Here is a 19,530-nt window from a genome sequence, read left to right on the forward strand (position 1 = left end):
GTGGCAGGCTATGACAACTTTATAAAAATTGTGTGTTTACTTTTCTCCTCTTTTTCATTTGTTAAAACACTGCTTATCACAGATTCCCGGAGAAATAAATTTATTGCCAAGCTATGAAAGAAAATTTCATTCCCTAGGGCATGTAGCAAAGTATAAGTTATTTATAACGTTCTAGGTGCTCTTACACAATAGACTTACACACTGAAGTGAACTGTTCAGCCAGGTTGGGGAGTAGTGCTTGGAGAAAGGAATTCTGCTTTCTGGAGCTAAGTGCATAGATTCAAAGACACCATTCAGGCATTCAATCATTCACATGTACCTTCGTCAACTATTCCATGAGTGCTTCATGGATGCCGGGTACTGTTTAGGCCCTGGAGATCCAGGGGTGAACTAGACAGACAATGTCCCTAGTTTCATGGAACTTACATTGTAGGAAAGAATTAAATTTAGAAATATTGCCATATTCTTTAAACATGTATATATAATCATATAATCACTGTAAGCCAAGACCTTAGAAAAATCCTCCATTTTTAGATTTGCCAAATCCTATTACCTTTCCCCTGGAAACCCCCCAGTTATTTCCCACGCCTTTCAGAGTGAAAGCCAGAGCCCCCACATTGTCTTGGAAGGTGCCACAGATCACCCTGGCTACCTGGAGCCCCTCACAGACTCCGGTCCAGACATCAACTCCTTGTAGCCCCATGAACATGTCCAAGCTGTTCCAACTCAGAGCCTTTGACTTGTGGTTCCTTTCGCCTGGAATGCTCTTTCCCCAGATTTCCTTATGGCCAGCTCTCTTACTTACTTTGTTTCTCTACTGAAATATCCAGTCATTTGATAGGAGGGGACTTTTCTGGAATTGCTGATGCCTCTCTACACCCACCTGCTTATCCTGTTTGACCTTCCTCCCTAGCATCTTCTGTCATGCATGTATGTATGTATTTTACTCACTGCCTGTTCCCTGCCCACCCATTCCTCAGCTGAACGCAAGCTCCATGCATGCAGTGACTTTGTCTTGTCCTCTGCTATATTCTCAGTGCCTGGCAGAGAGTAGAGCTGTACAGCGAATAGTCACTGAATGAATGAATCAAGGGAATGGTTTAATGTGATGTTGTGTCTAAGCTTTACTGCCTTTCAACAGCCTTGTTTCTTAATATTTTCATTCTTATTTTTTTATACAATTATGCTAACATTTCATTAATTCAAAAGTACTTTACAAGAAAATAGGAGACTGGCTTCCAGTAAAAATGTTGTATCTGGACTTGGTACCAACCTCATATATTTTAGTTTTGCAAGGAAAATCAGACTATAAAGTTAACATTATTACCAAAACTTCAATCCCAAGGATTTTCACAAAACCTGTTAAAAATGACAGCGTGAAAAAAAACCTCTTACACAGTAACTCAAAGTTCAGCTCTGCAGTGTACCCACAAACTGGCGGGACATTGATATCCTGATCTCAACTCAACAAATAAGGATGTTATGAAGAGCTATGTATTCACCTGCAGCAGTCACATAATAAATTTAGAACCTAAAGCAGAGGTAAACTAACGTTCTTGAAAGTTCTCAGATTCTACACTAACAGGGTAACCTCTGCCCTGTGTGAAGGAAGACAAGTGGACTTAAAAAAATAAAAAAATCTCCAATCTAGTTTAATGGTGTAGTTCTTATTTTTTCCTGGTGGCTTGTGTTCCCAGCAGCTTTTAAAGACTTATTTCTCAACTATAGCTTCTTACCATATCCCAGCTGTGGAAAAAAGTCAGAAGTCTTTGTTCTAAATTAGTTTCATGGCACTTAGTATTCACCTTTGCAAATGAAGTTTGGTGGGGTTTTATTCCCCCCTCTCTATTCCTTGTTTTGTACTTGCAACATCTTCCACGATTGAGTATTTCTTCTTGTCTGAAAATTCAAATTCAGTAATAAAGCATTCCTAGATAATCATACCAGATTTTACCTACTAGTGCTCACACACTTAATTGTTATGATAATGTTCATTTTGATTCACTGGACAAATATGTTAGCACATACCTGTGCTAGGCATCAGGATAGAAAGATGAAAAGGGCTAATGCCTGTCCTTCATGTCTGACGATCGTGGGGTGTGATGTTGCTCTGAAATCACTGCTGTGGTGTCTCATTTCAGGAAGCTAATAAGCCACAAACTGTGCCTCTTTCTTTCTTCCCACAGTTATTTTTTTTAATTTTATTTATTTATTAGAGCACGAACAGGGGGAGGGAGAGGGAGAAGCAGTGAGCTGGACGCGGGGCTGGATCCCAGGACTCAGCCAGCCCCACTGAGCAGGGAGCCGGATGCAGGGCTGGATCCCAGGACCACAGGGTTATGACCTGAGCCAAAGGCAGACACTTAACAGCCTGAGCCACCCAGGCACCCCTCTTCCCACAGTTCTAATGTAAGTATGGACCTAGTGTTGTTCATGGTGCTGCAGAGAATAGTGGGAATAAAAGCCCATGTCTTCCATGAGGATGAATAGTCTGAGAAACAGTACAAGTGATCCAGTGAAAATAGCAGGTAATAAGGCAACACAGAGAAAATCAGAAATAAATAGCAATGGCCAGAAGGGTCACGGTGATCCAAAGGGCAGAGAATGGTCCCTGTGGAGTGGAGTGGTTGAGGAAAGCGGTGTTACAGAGGCAGGTCTTGGGTGTTCAGCTGGAGGGGCCACATTGCCCTTGGTAGCCTCAGCTCATTGTGATAGGAAGCTGTGAACCTTTTCTTCCTGGACCCAGAAGAGACCACCACATCCTCGTGTCTGCAAAGCATTCTGCTTTATACTTATTTCCCAGAAATAAGTGATGCCTCCAGAGGGCTGTGCTAGAGGAGGAGAAGGAGAAGAATGTGGTGTGGATTACAGGTCTGTCCTTCGGGGCTGGGAGCCCTGGGTGAGGTATGGGAATGTGTAAATGAGCTGGAACCTGGCCTTGCCCTGGATTGACGACTGTACCCCTCTATCCTCTGGCATTGATACTTACCAAAAGGTGATGGGAGGGAGGCATACGACTTAGTTCTCTCCATGACCAGCTGTCTCCTCTCTTTGGACCAGCAATAAGTTCCAGTTGGCACAACTTGACCTCAGAAAAATGTTTTCCCATAGAGCTATATAAGTAGACGGCCTATGCTTTGCTAATAGTGCCTTTGTCAAAAATATGTCAACTTCAGAAGCATTTTAGAATTTTAGAAATACTTTTGGAGGAAAATCATCATCCAAATAAGCCTTTGACTTTCTGTAGTGCTTCATAGTGAGGTCTTAGTCTCCTGAGACTGTTTTAGTTTTTTAAATGATTATTGTTTTGAAACCACTGATCTTTAACAGACCATTCCATACATTTATTCTTTGAGTTACAATGGGCCTTGCATCTGTTCTCCATTTACTTGCCTCATCACATCTTTCTTCCTCTTTTTCTCTTACTTGGGCTTGTTGAAAATGGTATTTTTGGTTGAGGTTATTTTAAGGTGGTGTTGAAATAAATCCTGGGACTGTCCTCTTATTCAACAACACATGTGCTTTTAAGCCTACACATCCAGGGTCATCCTACCAAAATAAATTATATGGACCCTGCACAAAACTCTCAAGTGCCTGACTTTTTATTTATGAGAGTTGGCTGCTGGCATAACGTTTGTAGTTTCCCCAGAGCAAAAATGGTCTCCCCTTTTCTTGTCTCTGCCTTTTCCAAGAATTCCTAGCAGTTAAGTAGCTACGGCTCTGTGTCCCCAACTATTTTAGCTTTATTATCCCTCTCAGGGAATTTTTTTTAAGTTTGTTAAATTTTGGCCAAATCTGTTTTAACAATTGAATAGGTAGATGGAACTCAACAACCTGCCCATTTATAGGCATTCAAGGCTATCTGAAGTCCAGATATTTCCTTCACCTTGACTTGAGCTGGGTAAAAATATCTTATCTATATAGGAAATTTGACTGATTTTTTTATCTTTTAAAAGCAAATTCTGCAAAGCTTTTAGTTTTCCCAGAGTATAACATTATTTGTTGGAATTATTTGTTGGGAAGATTTGTAGGTGGCTTAAAAACCTGTAGAAATATGTCTATCAAGTGCCCAATTTCTCATGTGGAGAAGACTTAAATTTTCCAGAAAACTGGGGAAATATATAGATACTTTACCTTGGAAGCTGACACACTAAATTGGTATCCTTCTAATGTGCATATAATTCCAGAATCTATTGATTTTCAGTGTCCTTTTGTGCAACTACCCTAACAAAATAGGCTGGGTAGACATATCTATCTTTTCCCCCCTTACTTTTAAAAATTAGATCAAGCTTATCATGATGAACTTTTCAATCAATATCTGCCCACAGGTCTACCTAAATCCCTTGCATTAGGGATTTCTAACTGGATTTTCATCTTTCCAAATTTGAACCATCTTACTTCAGTTAATCTGGTTGGATTTGGTTCTGTTCAGGTTCTGCCTTGGGGTGAGGGGGTAAAGTTGAAGATGTGAGCTTCACAGGCTGGATGGTAGTGGAAGAAATGGAAGTAAGGATTATCGTCACATGCATAGACTCTTGTAGATCAGTGTATCTTCAAAAAATAATTGGTGGCGTCTGGCATATGAACTGGCAATGGTTTGAGGTATGCAAAAGGGAACCTGCTGAAAAGGTAAGGGTGGGCCAGGTTGTGGAAAGCCACAGCAGCAGAGAGCCACTGGGGTTTTATATATGGAGTGACATGAATGGAGTGTATGATAGGATGACTGCTTGGGTGACAGTACTGGGACTAGATCGTGTGGTGGACATGTGCTGGCCTTGGCTGGTTACCCTCCATTCTTACCACTCCCTCTTGGGGACATGCCTGCTCTGTGCTCTGTCCCTGTGTTGGTATGGCTTGTGCCTCAAATCTGGCCACCATCGTGTCTTTGTTGGTTTAAGGATAAGCACATGACCCAATGAAAGGCAGGGAGTGTTTGCTTGGGCCTTTGGTACTTTTCTTCACTGGTGGGAGGTGTGTCTGGGTTGCTGGAGCCTCTGTGAGGAGAGAGCCAAGAGCCAGCAGAGACGGACCACTGAGAAATGAGGATGAAGAGCTGGGCATTTTGAACCCCTGGCCAGTCTGAAGCCAGCCCCATCCCAGATGTGTATGGATGCATATTTCAGTAAGATCCCTTTTGACTTAAGCAATACAGGTTGAGATTTTTCTCTCTTGGTCCTGGAAGATTCCTGACAGAGGTGGAGTTAGATAATCTGCTGGCAGTATTACTCATTAGAAGCCTTTTGATAAATAGTCAGGGTGCTTGGTACAGAGTAGACACTCAACAAATTAATAACATTAATTAACAAATTAAAAGGGCTTAATTAAATTAAAAGCTGATGGATGGCAGCTGCCTAATATTCATGGGGTTCTTTCATAGGTACTTTGCTTTGGAGGCAGCTTGGAAATAGGATTATTTTTATGTAGTCTCAGTGTGTATATCCCACTAGTATTTGTGTTATAGCAAAGAGGGGCCTTATAAAGGGCCAAATGTCCAAGTATTTCTTCTGGTTACATGTCATATATTTTCTTGGACTATGCTTTGTGATTTTTGCCCTTAGTTCTCCAATATCTGACCTCTGAATAAAATGGTCCTGGGAAAAGACTTTCATTGGTTTTACAGTTTTAAACAGATTATATCTGCCTTTTGGGAGAAGGATTAGTGTTCGTGATTATTCTATCGAATGGCTAGATTAGAGAACTCCTGAAGCCTCATTATGACCCCTTATTATTTGTTTAAACAATTTCATGTCAGTGGGGGGAAAAGTGCTTTTTATTTTTAATTTTTTTGCAAACAAGTTTATTATGTAGCATTTTGCAATATGATTTTATTTTTCCAGTTTTGTTGAGATGTAATTGACATGCAACATTGTATTTAAGGCAGACGACATAATGATTTGCTATGTGTCCATATAACAAAATGAGCACATCAGGTCTAGTTAACATCCGTCCCCTCATATCACTGCAAATTTTTTTTCTTGGGATGAGAACTTCTAAGATCTACTCATTCAGCAACTTTCAAATATATAGTACAGTATTAGAAGTGCTTCTTTTTAAGTTGAAAAAACCAAATATCTTTTCTTCTGTTTAAAGAGATTATAACGATTCTAAATGGTTCAGGAATGTTTTGTTGCTTCTCTTTTTCTTCTTTGTCAAGTAACTTTGCAAACACAATCATGTAGTCCACCTTTCTTATATTTGTCGCTACCACTACTTTAACAGTGGAAGATGAAGTCGTAGACATGAGGTAAGCATTCAGTGGGAGCAAGAAGTAAGTCTCTGTTATGGATTTGTTTATTCATTACTCTTTATTAATAACTACAGAGGTACACACTATTTTTTTTTTCTCACACATGAACTTACTTATAGGTGGGATCATTCATTATCCTGGAGCTCTGGCTTCAAACTTAAAACATCTTACAACACAGGGACAACACAGGGACACCTACATAAATGAAACCATTCAGAATTTCTAATAGGGTAGACATTTCTATAATTAAAGCATGGTTGGCTAGAAGAAGTGGAATTTGATTTTTTAAATGGTTCTCCTGATGCTGGAGGATGTCATTACACCTTAGGATGTAAAACATGCCAATACTCATTTCCAGACTCTGTCCAGCTAGTCCTGGGACCACTTGAGGGACCAGACTTTCCAGGCTGTCATGACCACAATACCATGGAGAGTGGCTCCTCCAGACAAGATGAAGCAAACAGGCAGGGTTAAAATGGCCAACCAAGCTGCTCTGTACTGAATTATGAATGCTTTAGCTTTAGCCAGAGATTTTTATTTATGTAGCTCTCTAATTGAAATTTTAGGGAAAATGGAGGATAGGCTATTGAGAGCCATGATGCCTTACCTTATTTACAATATTAGTCTTGGACTGAAGAGACAGTGTAGAGGAGGGGCTTGGAGAAATGGATGTGGGAGTCAGATACTTCTGGTTTAAAATCTGGCTCTGCCACTCTCTAGCTGTGAGTCTGTGGGCAGTTGATTTACTCTTCACGCACTTCTATTTTATCATTTGTAAAATGGGGTAATCATGTCTGCTTTTTAGCTAGGATTAGAAATAGGGTATGGAGCACACTTAGTACAATACCTGGCACATGCTAGTTGCTCAGTAAATCACAGTATTGCTGTTCTTATTACCCTTCCTTCTTTCACTCCCTCTGCTCAAGGGAGAAGTTAAAGGGACTCTGCCACAATTGTGCTTCCTTTTTTACCGTTGGCATTTCTGGAAAAGTAGTCCTGAATTGGCCTGACTGTGATTCTCAGCAGTTAGCTAGTGGGGGAGTGAGGGAGGAGGCACTGCTTTAGGCCAGAGCAGCCTCCACCCACAGGCCTGTGAATGCCCAGGGATGGCTCCCCAACCTGGGAGTTTCCATGTCCCAGTTCTCACATCTCACCACCTCTCCTAATCATTGTGTTCATTACTGTGAACAGTAATTACAGTGTCCTGGACCTATATTAACTGTTGTGTATTTCAAACTACTGTGTATTGTGTATTGTGTATTGTGTTGTCCATCCTCACATTTTGTGGCTCATATGACATGTTCTGCTTACGATGGAAGAACCCTTTAGGAGAAATTAACTCTGTCTTGACTTTTTAGTTTTTCATTATTGTAATGGCCTCAAGTTTGGTCTCTGCACAAGTTCCCCCCTTGACACATAGCCACTTTCTGACCAGTGATGTGGGAATTTGATGGGTGGGCAATTAGAAGCCAGATTGGTCTGTCCACCATGTAGCTTGAATATCACCTTGTTAAAGACTGTAAAAAAGTGGGTGGCTAGATTGATAGACTTTAATATCTTATGTTTTCAGAAATCAGATTGGCATTCTGATGTAAACATACATCATGTATAATGTCTTCTTTCATTTTAACTTAAAGAATTTTATGAGCATTAATATGAAATATAATACTTTAGGAAAGATGCAGTCTGGTGTCATTTGTTAAAGAAAGGCAACCAGGGTTCTTTCTTTTAAACACTACAGTAAGATTCTTTATTGGTTCAGACTTAAAACCAAATGATACTTAATTATCAGAGGTAGAAATAATCTAGGAAGGCTTATACCAAGTCCTCCAAGTTCCCCAGGGAACCAGGTCCTCAAACTCCAAAAAGAGGAAAGAAATGGAAAAGGAGCCTGGAGATTGGGAAAGAGCCAGTGGTGCTCAAGCAGCTTCTCCCCCAGGCTAACGGGCCATGTGCTTGGACTTGCCGTGTTCCTATCTCTCTTTTGGGCCCTAAACGCTGGATGTTGGTGCAGAGTCTGGTGCTTCCTTTTCTTAGGAGATCTCAAGAGTTCGTTTGGCCAGCCATGTTATCAAGTGCCTGGATTTCTGGAGAACTTAATACAGAGTCATTATGGTTTGTATTTTCACAGTTACAGTTGCATGTGCTCTGTGACCTCTGTAAAGGACCAGTACCACTGCATTCTTTTTTTTTTTTTCCTTCGGATTTTATTTCTTTATTCATGAGAGAAAGAAAAGAGAGAGAGAGAGAGAAAGGCAGAGTCATAGGCAGAAGGAGAAGCAGCCTCCTTGTGGGGAGCCTGATGCGGGGCTCGATCCCAGGTCCTGGGATCATGACCTGAGCCAAAGGCAGATGCTCAACCACCAAGCCACCCAGGTGCCCCAGTACCACTGAGTTCTAAGTGCGGCCTGGTAACTTGGAGAAAGACACTAAATATCCTTTTGGTCCTTTACAGAAGTGGGAGCCCAGAGACAGTGAGTAAGCTCCCTGGCCCCACAGTGCAGTTCCAAAACCAGAACCGGCACCAGAGCCCAGGCCTCCTGACTCGCAAATACTTTACTTTTCATGTTGGTAGAACTAGGAAATGTCATGATACCAAATTTAGCATGACAAACTATTTATCTAGCTGCTTTTCTTAGATTAGAACATAAACTTGTCCTAGGTTTTGGCCACGGTAGGCATTTCAATTTCTCTCTGTTCAGCAACCTCTGGATCCCTTCCCCCAAATGATTGACAGTGACCTTCAGCCTAATTTATATATGGTATTGAGGACGTGGTCTTTGGCCCAAGCAGAACTGGCTGCCAGTGACATTTGCCTTTCTTCTGTCTTCTTCACTAAAAGGTAATCCTACCCTGCACTGTGGACTGCTTGTCCTGCAGAGTAGCTCTACCTTTGTAAATAGTCTGGGATGATTCTGGAATCCAGAATGTTCCGTAATCCAGTATTCAACCTACAGAATAGAAGATCAAGGCTCATATCCTATTAAGATTGAAATTAGAAAGTGGTGTGATGGAGAGTTGCTGAAGAGAGGCTCTGTGTCTCTGTGATTTACAGGGTCCCCCTGGTTCCCAGGCAGCGAGGGACGGTCGGAGCAGGACTTGTGTTCCGCAGCCGGGTGTCCTGTTTCAGACCTCGCAGTGACGTGGTAGGGCCCTGGGTTTACACTGAAGCTTTTCAGCCTTGGCCTAGAAAAGCTGATGAAACCTTTTTTCCCCTCAATCTAAAGCCAGCAAAGCAAGGATGGGAATGAAAAGGCCGTTAAACTGGGGCACAGGCTCTTCCAGTGAGCCTGGAAGATTCCTGAGGATAGACAAAATTTCAGTCTTCCTCACCCTTTCGTTCTTTGGGTCTAACACGGTGCTCCGCATAGGCATTTTGTTGAATGGAGGTGGATGTTTGGTGATCTCTCTTTAATTACTTCTGAGGACCCTGAATATCTCCTGCCAGCATCTAGGCTCTTATATTTTGGGCTTTCTCTGTCTTTGGGTTAATTTCAAAGAATATACTGGTAGTGGTTTGTGAATATGGTTTTATAGAATAATTTTGTCTGAAAGCATTCAATTTTCAAACACCAGTTTTCATGTGTTCATTTAACCATAGAACTGGTTAAAATAAATGTTTATAAATATGTATTGATTTTGAAGAATGAGACTAAAATGTCCTCAGAGGCACTCACCAGTGCTCACAGCCCTGGTGTTATGATGAAGTTGGGCCCTGAGTTAGGCAGACCATAGCTCCAGGCTGAGCCACACGCTGCCTGAGTGGCCTGAGGAAACTGGTCCCCAATAACTGTGAACTGGGGATTATGTAAGGACCTAACTCATGAGGTTCTTGTGGAGATTAACTGAGGTCGCTTATGCAAAGTGACAGCACAGTTCATGGCATGGTACTCTAAAAATATTTGTTATTGTTTTTATTATTATTATTTTGGTAATTTTGACATAAACCAAATGACAGCTAAGATTGGCCTGATCCATGAACTATCGGGAAGGCTATTTTGAACACTCCCATTCTTTTCCCCTTGGAAATCCAAACTCTCCCTGGAATTCCTGCCAATTCCCATGGAGGTTTGCATTTCCAGTCTTTTCTGGTATAATCTTCTACTCCTACTGAGGTAGTCAGGTCAGAGATTGTCTCACATCCACTCCTGCATCTATGCCACCCAGCTATGGAGAATTAAAACCTGCCCCTTACTTAGCTACCCAGCCCTCGTCCTACCCATCAAGACATCATGATATATAGCAACTATCCTGAAGATTTGGGGTAAAAGCAAGGCTCAGTAAAGCAAAAGAATTTTCCTTCCCATCCCTGGGATTGTTTCTTCTGGCACTTCACTACCTAATAATGCTTAAATGCAGTATAAGTATTTTCTAAAATACACCAAAAAATTATAAGTGCTTATGTTTGGGTTGTGGGACTAGGACTGGTTTTCTTTCCTTCCTTCTATATTTCTGAAACTGTAAATATTATGTAAATAAGTATACATTTTAAGTTTTGTTAAAGGACCAGTTTTTAAAGCTGGGGGAGAAAGCTTTATAGGATTGGGGAAGACGTCAGTATTAGCAGGATAAATAAATCCTTGCCCAGGAAACCTCATCTCCTTTTCCGATCCTTTCAGATGTATTTCTCACAAGTTCCTCCTAATGGGAATTGTTGTATTTCCTGTGAGTATCCCAGTTCCAGATGCCCCCTTGTTGGCAGCATAATAGGATTTTTTTCTTTAACATGTCTTAACATGGCAGTTGCTTCTGGAAGGCTCCTTCTATCCTTTGGGCTTCCACTGTTCCAGGATGGAGTTTCAGTGGTCAGGCTTTACCTGCCCAGTTCCACCCTTCTACAAACAGAAGAGTCTCTACTTTCTCAGCTCCTATGAAGTTCACTTCTCCTTCCTCTGCATTAGGGCTTCTGATCCCTGTGCTCCTAGGACCACTCCTGCCAAGGTCACCAACATCTTCCATGTTACTGAATCCAGTGGACAGTCTACAGTTACTGCCTTACGTGATCTCGTAGCAGCATTGAGAATGGACACTCCCTTTCTCATAAACTACTCCCTGTGCCCATGGTTCCTTGACAGCACATTCTCCTGACTTTTCTCCTCCAGCTGGATTCCCTTCTAGTTTGCTCTTCTGATTCCTCTTCTATCACATCTTTAAAGGTTGGATTTCCTCAGATTTCTTTTCTTCTGTCTCTACATGTTCTCCCTGGGTAAGCTCTTTGGGTCTTGTGGTTTCAAATATTATTTATGTGCCAATGACTACAAATTTAACTGCATGTCAGCAAATCTAAGACATCAGTGATGGTAAGTTGCACCCAGATTTTTTTTTCCCTACAAAGAAAGACAGAAGTACTGCCAATTAAATGACATAACGGCTTCTTACACATTAACTGTAAGACGAATTCCATTTTCAGAAATGTCGGAATGTGAATAAGGCACACCCAATAATTAATGTTTTGCATAAATGAACTGCTGTTCGCAAAGCATGAATACCCAGTGTGTCTTAAGCATGGTGTTCCTGAGAATGCACAAATGAATTATAATAACATTATCTAGAGAAGCTGGTCCTGTCTCTCCAGGCATGAAATAAGCCTTATTATCTTATAGCTTATTGTATGTCTAAGTTAGAATTAAGTTAGCTGAACAGTGAGATGGAGTTATTGAACCAGTGGTTCATCAAGATGGTGGCCAAACTCTTGAGATTTGTTTGATTTTATCTACAGTTGACTGACTCTAGAGTCACAGTCAAGAATGTTCTAGCTATCTTAGTGTAAACCATGCGGTGGCCCCTGAGCAGTGCTCCCTATCATCATAGAGCTTCTCAAACAATTGAGTTTTAACTTTTTTTACTCATTTATTTTGTTGCTACAGATCACTGGGAAATCATGCTCTTCTTGTTTCCCTCATTTTTTTTTTCTCCCTCTACTTCAAAATTACTTTTAACAGCAATGGGACCTATAAGAACTATTGCCAAATTTTGAAATGTATTTTTCCTGCAACAGCAGCCAAAGTTAACAAAAAGACACAGAAAAAAAAATCTCATTAAGTATTCTAATCTGCCACCATCTGTGAACCTCATTTTGTTTCACTGATGCTTTCCAAAAATAATCTGAGTGGTATAGTTTCCTTCACTGCTATTAAAAGAATAATCTATACTAAATATTTTTGCCTCAAAATATTATCTTATGTTCAATCTGATTATCCCAATAAAGTTTTGTCTCCTTAGTCCTAAGGGCAGGGAAAATTATTTATATTCCATTTTTATTTTTTTTATTATATTTTTTTCTTTATTTATTTATGATAGTCACACAGAGAGAGAGAGAGAGAGAGAGAGAGGCAGAGACACAGGCGGAGGGAGAAGCAGGCTCCATGAACCGGGAGCCCGACGTGGGATTCGATCCCGGGACTCCAGGATCGCGCCCTGGGCCAAAGGCAGGCGCCAAACCACTGCGCCACCCAGGGATCCCCTATATTCCATTTTTAGATACTGCTAACTAGTGTATCACCCCTGAACCTCCACTTAATTTAGGTAGTTATATTTTAGCATGCAAATCAGTATTTTCCCATAGAAATGTTCCAAAAATAATATATCCCCTTGCTTTTCTTCTCCCACAACTCTCTTCCATAAGGTCTTTCTTGTAGTTAGTTCAGAATAGAACATTTACTGACAAAAGTTTAAATAAAATAATCTGATCATGTGGGAATTAAAAAATAATTTTTCTTAAATACTCCTGGGTCAAACAAGCAATAAAAAAAATACAGTTATAGACTCTTCTAGGAAGGAAGAACAATAATACTGCCAATGAAACTCATAAGGTGCAGCCAAAGATTTACTTGGAGGAAAATTATTGGACTTAAAAGATTTGTTATTAAATAAAAGGGATGATAATGAATGAGGTGACTCAAACCTGAGAGTTCAAAAATGAACAAAGAAACAAAGTCACATAATAAACCAACAAAAGCTGAAATATTACTAACAAAGGAGCAGAAATTAAACAATTAGAAAAGAGAAGTATTATTAAATCTATAGGCCCAGGACCTGTTATTTTGAAGAAAACACTTTGCTTATCTAATCATAAGAAAGTAAAAACATAATTCACAACTTAGGAATGAGAGAGGGAGGGATTCATCCACAGATAGGAATTAAAAGAGTTTAAGAATTTGAAAAACAGCTATTAGAATATAACTTGTAAGGAAAATAGATGCCAAAATGAGATTTAGTAAAAAAAATAGTAACATTCAGGGCATCATAACCATGACGAATTCACCTGATAAAAGTAGAACAAATAGGCTGGTACTTGTCGGTATCTCTTGAAAGCAGAGATGCAAAAACAAAACAGAAATCAAAACAGTTATAGCAGATAAAATAATAAGACATATTAAAACACCAATCCGGAGAATCCAAGACTTCTTTAAAGATTGAGAAATATATTCCTTTTATTGGTAATATAGGACTAAAGTAAAAAAGCAAATATTCATCATATTTAAAAAAGACAGTATTCATTCCTGATTTTTAAAAGTCAAAAAGTCGGGGGGTGGGAGTGAACGGGTGACGGGCACTGGGGGTTATTCTGTATGCTAGTAAATTGAACACCAATAAAAAATAAATTAAAAAAAATAAAAGTGAAAAAGTGAATGAAGAATAGGTCACTTCCCCAATGTGATTTAAACAAGTATCAACATCAAACTTAATGGTGAAATATTGGAAGTGTTCCATTAAAAACAAGTACATGAAAAGATGCTTATCATTAATCTTGGGGGAAATGTAAATCAAAATCACAGTGAGATACTGTCTTACGCCTACTGGGATGGTTGTAATCAGAAAGAGATATAAAAAGGGTTGTCAAAGATGTAGAAAACTTGGAACCCTCATACACTGGTAGTAGGAATGTAAAATGGTACAATGGCTTTAGAAAACAATGTGGGAGTTCCTCACAATGCTAAACAGAGTTACATATGACACAGTCTTTCCATTCTTGGGTGTATTATGTGTGTATATATATGTATACTGAAGAGAAATGAAAACGAATGTCCTCACAAAAACTTGTAAAAGAATGTTCATGGCACATCATTCATAATAGCCAAAATGTGAAAACAAGCTGAATGTCCACCAACTGACAAATGGATAAATATAATGTGATATATCTGTATCTATATAATGAAATATTATTTGGCAATACAAGGAAATGCAGTACTGACATATTTCACAAATGGATTAATCTGGATTGAAACATGAGTTGAAAACATGTTGCTGAGTGAAGGAAATCAGTCATAAAGTACATACAACATATTGTAGGATCCCTTTTATATGAATGTCTAGAATAGGCAAATCCACTAAGAAAAAGTATACTGATGGTCACCGAGTGCTGAGGTGACTGGGGAAGAAAAGAAGCCTGAAGGCTGTTGGGCACAGGGTTTCTTTCTGGGGCAATGAAATTTTTAAAAAAATTGATTGTGGTAATGGATGCACGAGGAGAGATGTACGGCACAACGTTGTGGATATACTAAAAACCACTGAGTAGCACACTCTAAGTGAGTGGATTGTATGGAATGTGAATTATATCTCAAAGATGTATTTTAAAAAGAAAAAAATGAAAATGTGAGTGCTATTGCTATTCACTGTTAATCTGAAGGTGCTAGTTACTGCCAGTAAACAAGGAAAAGAAAAAGATGTATAAATACTGGAAGAGAAGAAACAAAGTATTGCAGAAAATATTCCTGTCTACTCAGAGCATCTAAAAGACATTGAAACAATTAATAGAGGCAATAAAAGAGTTTGGTGAAGAGAAAGTTACAAAACACACAAAAATTTGGCCGTCAGCCATTCTCCTTACTAATATAAAAAGTTCTTACGAATACCTAAAAAACGATGATCATCTAGTAGGAAAGTAAACTGGTGACATGAAGACCATTTGCAAGAGACGCAATGATGAATAATGATATGAAAGGAACATATCAATAACAAAAAAAATACTTTTTAGAACTATGAGCTGGTAGGTTAAGACACTCTTATTGAATGAGCATCTTTTACATAGACATTCACAAGGCCTCAGGAATCATGCAACCGCCTCAGACTAAATTGTACGAATAAAAACATATTTTAAATACCAGATTCTTTATTCACCTCATCAGATCCCTGGAAATTGGGAAGAAGTGGGATGGGATTCCTCTATGCTCTTCTCAGAAGGTTGGTTGGTTCCAGGGCTGAGAAGACTGAGGCAGCAGAATGTCTTGAGTGTTGTTTGACCTTGGTGTCCTGAGGAGTGCTCATTAGGTCTTCTATTCCCCTGCATCTTCCCTGGAGCAGGGAGGAAGCCCTGTGTTCTCAAATACATCAGGGCCACCACTTCCATATTAGGCTGAATACGGAGCAAATGTGATTCACTGTTCCCCGAGGCTTCCTCATGGAAGCAGGTAGCCATCCTGACCTGAGGGGGTGAAGGCTGAGCCAGTGTCTGTCTGTAGATGGTTGACCCTTGACTGTAGTAAGTAGTGCTGCCAAGCCCACCATCATTTCAGGAATGTTCATCTGGTGGTTGTGGTGACCTTGCCTTGTTAGAGTCATAGTTCCTTTAATTTCCACTTACCCTGTAGAGGTTGTCTAAGAATTTCCATTATATTTCCTATTGGAATGATACCAGCACCCATATCCTTGAAGCTGCTCTGCTTAGAAGAGAGGTATGCTCAATAAAAATTGTTTCCAGAGATCTCCCATAACCATTGAAGGTCATTGGTGAAAATTCCATTTATTAGAGAAATTTTTATTATAAATGAATGTGAGCATCTTAATTTGGTAGATTTTTCCTTGTAAACATGCAGAACATTTCTCTGATACTTTTTGCTCCCACATGTATATTTCCTGCTAGTTTATGCAGAAGCAAACTGCCTTGAGACTGTTTCTACTACCGAGAAATACATAGGGAAATACATTATTGTCCATTTAATAGACATAATTCATACGTGGTGGTTGTAAAAACTCTGATGCATACACTTCTTGCTTTATATAACTATAGTGAAATAAAAATGCTGACTTATTTAAAATACAGAAAGGCTATTAAAGAATAAGGTCTACAAATCTTTTATGGTACATTTAAAATAATATTTTAAGTAATTGATGAATTTTTGTCTTGATATACAGAATCATATACTGGTATCTAATTAAGAGAACAAGTTTTGGGCTTTATTATTGGAAGAATTCTCAAAATTATATTTGGGATTAAATTCAAGATGTCTTACTATTTATTCATATGAAGTCTTTTGCTTTATTATAACTCTGTCAAACTGATTTCTCTAGGTCGAAAATGTCCGTTTGGTAGATCGGCTATCTTCTAAAAAGGCAGCCCTAGGTACTTTGTATTTGACGGCTACTCATGTCATATTCGTGGAAAATGCACCTGACACAAGAAAAGAAACATGGGTATGCATTCTCTATTTTTCTGTTGCTTAAAGTAACAAGTTTTGACCCTCCTTTTGTTTGTGCTTAGGGTGAGGTGGGTGGGCTTTTGGTATTTGGGTGTTGAGAGGACAGTTTCTGGAAGGTCAGCTTTGCCTTTTTCTGCAGAGAGTCAAATCCACTTGATCTGCTTATTCATCTTCAACACTAATTATTTGAACATCATCAAAGACAAGCCTAGAAATAGCCAGAGATATAAGTGCATCATGTCTCAGCTGTCAAGTAGAGATTCCAGAATATCAGTGCCAGATACAGCATTAATGTAGTGCTTTATTGGAAAGACGTTTTATTTGCAGGATGCAATAATGCAGGCCACTTAGTCATCTTATTATGTTGTCTTCACTTTTCCAATTTGAAAAAGAAGGCAAGAAAAGCTAGGGAAGTGTCCCATTGTCAGGTATTTCTGCTACTTAATAATAAGACCCTTACATCTTATTTGATATAGCCACCCAACCGTGACACTATGACTAGAACCAGAATCCCTGCATTGTAGATTTTTCCCTTTTCTATATTCTATAAACATTGCTACATTTTCAGCAGAAGGTGGCAGGCATTACTGGGTGGAGAGGACTTGTGACAGGTAGTGACTATACTTGGGAGCATAGCATGTGTGGACTTAATAAATCACTATATTTTACACCTGAATCTAATGTAGCAATGTGTGTGTGTGTCAACTATACTCACATAAAATAAGATAATGAATGCTACCATTGATTGAGCAGAAGCCCCAACCACTCTGGCCACTAAAGCACCAGAGAGATGTATTTTCAGCATGACTTTCTTTAACATAGATCTCTTCTCCAGCCTGCCTGACCACCAGCAACTTAGAAAACAACAATCTTAAGTTGCTATTGAACTTGAGCATTCCATGTGGAATTAAGGAGCATGGTGGCACCTCCCAGTGGAGCCATCTCTAGCTTTTGTTGATTGCGAGGTTTATTTTACTAACTTCTCATGACCTTCTTTAATTTTAGCTATTAAGTGCATTTAGCATGTGACTACCAATATGTTCCCTTACCTGGACTTGTACAAAATTATATGCTGAATAATTGGCTCTAAATAATTAGCCTGGATATCAGAAGGCTTGGTAATGAAAAATAAAATGATACATTTAGATAGTTCTTTCCCAGAACATTGGTTCTTGTCATCTGAGTGCAGCTGTTGAGCTAGCTCGAGATGGGGAGAGTGTTTCTTGTCTGTGTTCCTTCAGAGATCTGTGTTACCCCTTGTCTCATTTACCAGTTATTTGTGCACAGCTTCTCCACATGACTTTTGGTTGTAGATTCTTCACAGTCAGATTTCCACCATCGAAAAGCAGGCAACAACCGCTACTGGATGCCCTCTGCTTATTCGCTGCAAGAACTTCCAGCTGTTGCAGCTCATCATACCACAGGAACGAGACTGCCACGATGTGTACATCTCTCTGATACGCCTTGCAAGGCCAGGTAGGGTGCAGGAACCAGGCATTTTGTATGTCGCACCCTTAAGTTCACAAATTGTCTTCAAGAAATATGCATAGCTCAAGAATTCTGGTGTTTTAGGAATTATATGCTATCCCAGTCCTCAGAGGGGCCAAGAACTCTCCATGATTCCTTGCCTTTAAGGCAATGAACCTCTTTGATTATTCTTACTATTCACTTTATCTTTGGGAAGGGGGGGGGCATAGCTTTTCATTTTGTAGTGAAATTGTACTAAAATTGTGCCCTTGCCAGACTGTGATAGTTGAGCCACCGTGCTTGAAGCCTAAGCTAAAACTGATAAATTGTTTTGTGTGAAAAATATTAATATCAAACAGTTCTAGGGCAGTTTCCCCTCTTGGGGCTTTTAAGGCTCTGTTTTTTTTTTTTTTTTTATTGCTTTTTGATGGTGATATATGTTTCCCAAGGTTGTAACTAGACCTTTGTTAGCAATAGTTGTATTCACAGTATGGATATGTTAGTTCTCCTAAACAGAACCTTCTTAAGTGTCATGGGAAGAATGTTTAGTTGATTTGAAAAATAGATGCTGACAGTTACTCTCCTGTTATGTCCCTCGGGTTGGGGTCTTCAGAGTTACCTCTTACTATACACTTCCAGAAGTGTATAGTCTTGTCTTTCTGTGTGGCTTGTATGGATTGTGGTGTCCTCTCGCTTAAAAGAAATAGACATCTGAGTTTCTGGGGAGAATTTAGTAAAAATAAACCTTTTATATAAGAGTAATGTCTATGGTAGTGTTACACCAAAGTCACTGACAAGGAAGATGGGATACGTCTTTACAGTTACTTTGCTAACTGCTTTTGGATTCAGGACAAGAAGTTCGATCGTAACGTCTGCATGGGGTTTAGTTGGGTCCTCCGTTTCTTATGATGTGATCATCTCGTGTAGATAGTGAAGAACTAAAGTTATTTCATGAATATGATGCCAGGGAGCTGTCAAAATCTGATAATTTTGACTTGACTTTGCTTCGTGTTCCAGGCAGCCAGTGGAGGCTTTTTCATCTCACTTTTTCATCTCACTGTGTTGCAAAGAACTGCAGAGTTAGCCAGAAAAGCAGTTGAACTTTTTAGAGAATGCACTATAATTGGAACAGAAGTTCTGGGAAGATGTATGTTAGGTTGCGTGCAGCAGGGAATGCGAGGAGAATTGTGTGCCAGCAATTTCTGTGTCACTGATTAATGGGTGTACTGGATAATAAATGTGCTCTGACCGGATTAATAGGATTTAGGAATAGCCCAGAGAACTGGGAAAGAGCTGAGTGGCTGGAAGAGCAAATCACAGTGACTGTGAGGGCTGTGGCCAGTGATGACAGCGAGTGCCAGGACTCTCGTTGTGAGGGCCCTCAGGGAGGAAAATCTC

The 19,530-nt window shown here is 39.6% G+C and overlaps 1 protein-coding gene across 8 annotated transcripts in view; it reads left to right on the top strand.

Moving 5' to 3' along the window:
• The window catches only part of MTMR7 (myotubularin related protein 7), a 172,363-nt gene that overhangs the window by 90,768 nt on the left and 62,065 nt on the right, over nt 1–19,530 (top strand). For all 8 annotated transcript variants that reach the window (XM_072776180.1, XM_072776181.1, XM_072776176.1 and 5 more), the window contains 2 exons: nt 16,538–16,660; nt 17,979–18,141. In XM_072776180.1, coding sequence (XP_072632281.1) covers nt 16,538–16,660; nt 17,979–18,141 — 286 coding nt within the window. The remainder of the gene's footprint in view (nt 1–16,537; nt 16,661–17,978; nt 18,142–19,530) is intronic.

The sequence above is a fragment of the Canis lupus genome, chromosome 15, assembly GCF_048164855.1.
Source record: "Canis lupus baileyi chromosome 15, mCanLup2.hap1, whole genome shotgun sequence".
Lineage (NCBI taxonomy): Eukaryota > Metazoa > Chordata > Mammalia > Carnivora > Canidae > Canis > Canis lupus.